Here is a 4429-nt window from a genome sequence, read left to right on the forward strand (position 1 = left end):
AATGTATATGAAATGTCAGATTTTATTGTTATTTGCAGAGTATTAGCTTTGAAATTGAATAAAGAAAGCTGTTTGTAGTTTTAAAATGCCTTATTGGTATCAATTAGAAATTTCTTCTATTTTTTGATGTACTTAGAGCTTTTTGAGTATAGAATTTTAAATGGCAGGATTTTACAGTGTTTACATGCAAGTGCATTTTATAAGTGTTCTATATGTGTAAAATAGTATTTTCAACTGGAAAGTGTTGGCTAGTGCAGAAGGCCTGGCCTTTTTCTGGTTCCCATGTTTCCTACACTGCTAGACTACAGTTTAGTATTGCATTGTGTCATGAGGCCAAGAAATTCCATGTTGTTTGTAAATAGAATAATTGAAAAAGCAATAAACATTTATTGAACAAAAGAAACCTTGTTTGGCCCAGAGTTTATGTTGAACCAAATTATTCATAAAAATTTAAATTTCTTTAGATTCATTTCTGTTGATCATCAGTTATTAATAATCACATCCATCATTAATAGTTGCTTTAATGCTTGCATCTGAGAGAATACTAATGCTTAATAGCAGTCAGATACTGATAACTGCACTGACTGTTTCAGAATTCTGTATACCAAACCTATTCATTGTTGTTGTTTTCCAGTTTTCTTCATTGACTGCTACTAACTATTAGTTGTTAGTTGTATTTTATTTCTATTTTTTCCTGTTAACAGTTTTTGGGTTTTTTTTATTTTGTTTTTTTGTGGGAGTGGGCTCTCCTTCATTTGTTCAAATCATGATACGAAATTGTCATGATTTTTATTGTATTCTGTAGATGGTGTCAATCAGTTTGTCAGAATTAAACATGCTTTTTTTTATTAGTTGTGATTAGTTTTTCATGTTGTCATTAAGCCGTCACTAGCTGAAACTAATCTCTTCTCTATCTTTTCTTTTCTTTTTTTTTTTTTTTGTTTTTTGTTTTTTGTTTCTAACCACCCAGCCGCCACCGGCAACTAACCTATGACCTTCTGACCTCTGAACTCTTCACCCAATGATGACCTGACCATGCCTGCCTGCTGATCAGTTAACTGGTAATCGCCTTTGCTTGCCTGTCGTCAGTGCAGCGAGCTGGGGCACTTGTCCGTTCGTCTTACCATCTAACCAAACAAAAGACAAAGAAATTGTCCTCCAACTCAGCTTTTGTTTTTTTTCGTTTTTTTTTCTTTTTTCTGTTTGGGTGAAAGTGGTTCTAGAACCTGCACTGAATAGTAGTAAAGCAATAAGGCCCAATTCATCCCACAGCACTGATCATCTTTTAATGTCCCACCCTAAGCGAACGGTAAGAAGGCCTCACTTCAGAAGGGGAGACAGATGGCCCTTAACTACTCAGTGACAGAGGCAGTTACTGTGAGAGACTTCTAGGAATCTTTTCTTCTCATAGCGAGTCAAAGCTCTCTGAATGTACTGTGTGATGATGCATCATGCATGAACCTTTGGTCAGGGATGTCATTGGTGAAGTGATTTCAAAAAGTATTCAAAATTTGATATGCTGTTTAGTCACTACAGTGCCCTCAAAGGGCAGAAGTTGCAGCCTTTTTTATATTGCCTGCCAAAATTTGAAGTATTAGAAGTGTGCCATGAGAGAAAAACTTAAGGAATTTTGAAAAGTAATGCAAAGAACAAAACTGCAACACTATTTTTAAAAAGATAAATATCTGAGTTAAAATTACTGAACCTTTATTTTACACCTCCTTTAAAAAATAATACGAGAACAAGGTACATGCATTATGTGTCACATTACTGGGCAAACTGTTCAAATATTTTTTTTAAACCTCCCTGTATAGAAAAAAAATCATTAAGGATGTAAAAGCCATGCTTGCCTATTTGCTGTATACATGTAATGAAATTGTAGATAAAGTGTAGTGCATTGAAACAAATGAACAAAAAGTAGATACTTTTACTATACAAGGGTGCTGGTGCAGAAAAAAATATATATTTTTGGAAATGTAGCATTTTATACTTTCAAGTGTTATAAAAAAAAAAAAAGAACAAAGAAACCCTTTATTTCATGAAATGATTTTTTCTGGTGGTTGTCAAGAAACAAAAGACCAAAAGAGCCTTTTTGTCTTTTTTTTATTTTTTAAGTATTGGAATAAGTCTAAAGAAAAGAAAGTGCCTTATTTTCCTTCATGGTCATTTAGTCAACTGTCCTGTAAGATCAGCTCCTCCCTCAGAATACAAGTTAATGCATGTTACTCAGTCGCCCAGTATGTGAAAGAAGATGTGAGGGGAGACAAATGAGTTGATGGTTTGAATTATATGATTTTTGCCACGTTACCTTGATATAAATTTGCCAAATCTGATACTGTGAAAAAATTTGATAACTTTTCTAATGCCTAGCAAGTAAGTTTTAAAACATTCTTTTAAAATCATAATTGAGTGCTTTTGGTTATTGCGATATTTAATGTTAGTCCAAAGGATTCTGAAATAAAAATTATGTGTGATCTGAACACCACTTTACAGACAAAATTAGAGCTCTATTTTGTTGGGGGGGGGTATTGGATTTTTGTATTATTAATTAGAGGTAATAATATTACATTAGCAACCTTTTTCACAAAAACGAATCTTTCTGCTTTTCACTCTGGAAAACAAGGTTTTTAAATGAACCAAATTTAATCGGACTTGTTTCTACCAAAGCAGATCACTGGGCAAGTCCATCTCTGCTGGTTTTAGTAACCTAAGCCAGCAACGCCTCCTTTTTAACTTTAAAAGAATGTGAAAAACTAGCATCATTGTGCATATAATACTCAACTACATGTGAGTTTAAACTTCCAATTTCTTATAAAGTTCAGTTTTGCAGTTGAAGCGATTTGTGCACAAAGCCTACATCTAAACTCTTAAGTAATCATTAACTGCTCAGTACCAGACGTGGCAGATATCAGGTGGCGGTGGCTCCCCAGCTCATCAGCTCCTTCCCTCTTACACACCTTCACAGCTTCACAGTCAAAGGTCAGCAGTAAGCTCAGTAAGCACCTTTGTGGTGACCTCCTCCATCATCTTGTCTCACTTGGAAACCGTTTTCAGTTTATTTACTATGCAATAGACATTCATTGTTCTGTATTCAGCTAGCTTTAGTTTAACATGCCACTGCTTTGTCTTTCTGTTACACATACAGTTGTTTTGATTTATTTACAATATATGCTGTGCCATTTTGATTTTTATTTTGTTTGGTTGGTTGAATAAATTTGCGACACTCAAACACTTGAGGTGATAGTTTAAAAACGATACCAGTATTTGATCTAGTTTCATCTCAACTATGTTATACCTGGACATTTTAGATATTTATCAAAGGTCTTTTATGGGGAAGAAAGTAAATGTATGAAATAAACGTGTGACATTTATGAGTAAATGTTGGCTCTGAACAAACGTTTGAAAACTTAGTTGACAAAATTTTGGATCAACTGAAAAAAAGCATGACTTTTGAAATCTCTGAATGCCTTGGTTCTCAGTATTATCATTCTTTATTGAATTTATTTCTTATTAAAATATGTAGTTTTTAAGACTTTTTTTTCTGACAGTATTATGTAATTTTTTAGTGCGGGTAGATGGGAGTGTCGCTTGTATGTTACCGTACAGCTGACGTGTATTTTTGTCTATTCTTTATTATCTCAGTAGTTTCATGCTATCTATGTATCATAACCAACCTATTGCCTATGAGAAACATGTAAGATAATGTATTTACAGCCATTGTTACAAGTTTATAATGTATTTTTCTATCTTGTTTTATATGTATGTTATATAACATTCAGAAAGAATTTTTTTCTTGATTGAGAAAAGGATACAAAATGCAAAATCCACAATTTTGATAACTGAAAATTGCCAATTGTTTTGCAGTACTTTATTATATTGGGTGTCTTGTCTTTCTTGGGCTTTTAGTTAGCTAATGAATGAATACATTAGACACTTTTGGGTTTTAGTTGGGATTTTACATAGCTTGCATTTTAATTCTTTGGTTCTTTGCTGTTTCTATTAACCCATAGCATTATTTTAATAAATGTTATAATACCAACCTACTAACTCTGGACTATGTCTGTTTATTAACCTTTACGTGTTTAATTAAAATAAACAAATAAAGACAAAGGAATGTAAAGTCTTGAATTCCTGGACTAACCCTGAAGAACGTGACCACAGATAACATAGCGTGACTTGTTTTTATGTTGTTTGTCAGCTGACAGTTCCGCACACTACTGTTAAAATGGCTTTGGTTATTCTGGGCTTTTACTTCAGGGTGGCGGGGTAGGTAGGTGCCAATAGAGATGGGAACAAAGTAGTGTTGGTTTGAGGCGTTCTTCTAGTCTTGCCACTTGCCTTTCAACCTCTGCATTACTAATTCCACAATTTCTTATTTTTCCTTCTCCAAAATAATCACTGTCTGCTCACAGCATAAAGAGTAAAGAGA

At 33.6% G+C, this 4429-nt stretch overlaps 1 protein-coding gene across 4 annotated transcripts in view; it reads left to right on the forward strand.

The window, feature by feature from the left end:
* The window catches only part of QKI (QKI, KH domain containing RNA binding), a 135591-nt gene extending 131548 nt beyond the window's left edge, over positions 1-4043 (forward strand). For 2 of the 4 annotated variants that reach the window (XM_007454748.1, XM_007454749.1), the window contains exon 7: positions 1-403. This exon is cut by the window's left edge. Coding sequence is in view for 2 of the 4 variants with exons in the window: in XM_007454746.1 (XP_007454808.1) it covers positions 971-987 (17 nt within the window). In the remaining 2 variants the exon portion in view is untranslated. Of the gene's footprint in view, positions 404-970 lie in introns of those variants that run through there. The other 2 variants (XM_007454746.1, XM_007454747.1) reach the window with 2 other exon arrangements.
* Positions 4044-4429: the final 386 nt, after the last annotated feature.

This window comes from Lipotes vexillifer, unplaced genomic scaffold (assembly GCF_000442215.2).
Source record: "Lipotes vexillifer unplaced genomic scaffold, Lipotes_vexillifer_v1.1 scaffold1230, whole genome shotgun sequence".
NCBI lineage: Eukaryota > Metazoa > Chordata > Mammalia > Artiodactyla > Lipotidae > Lipotes > Lipotes vexillifer.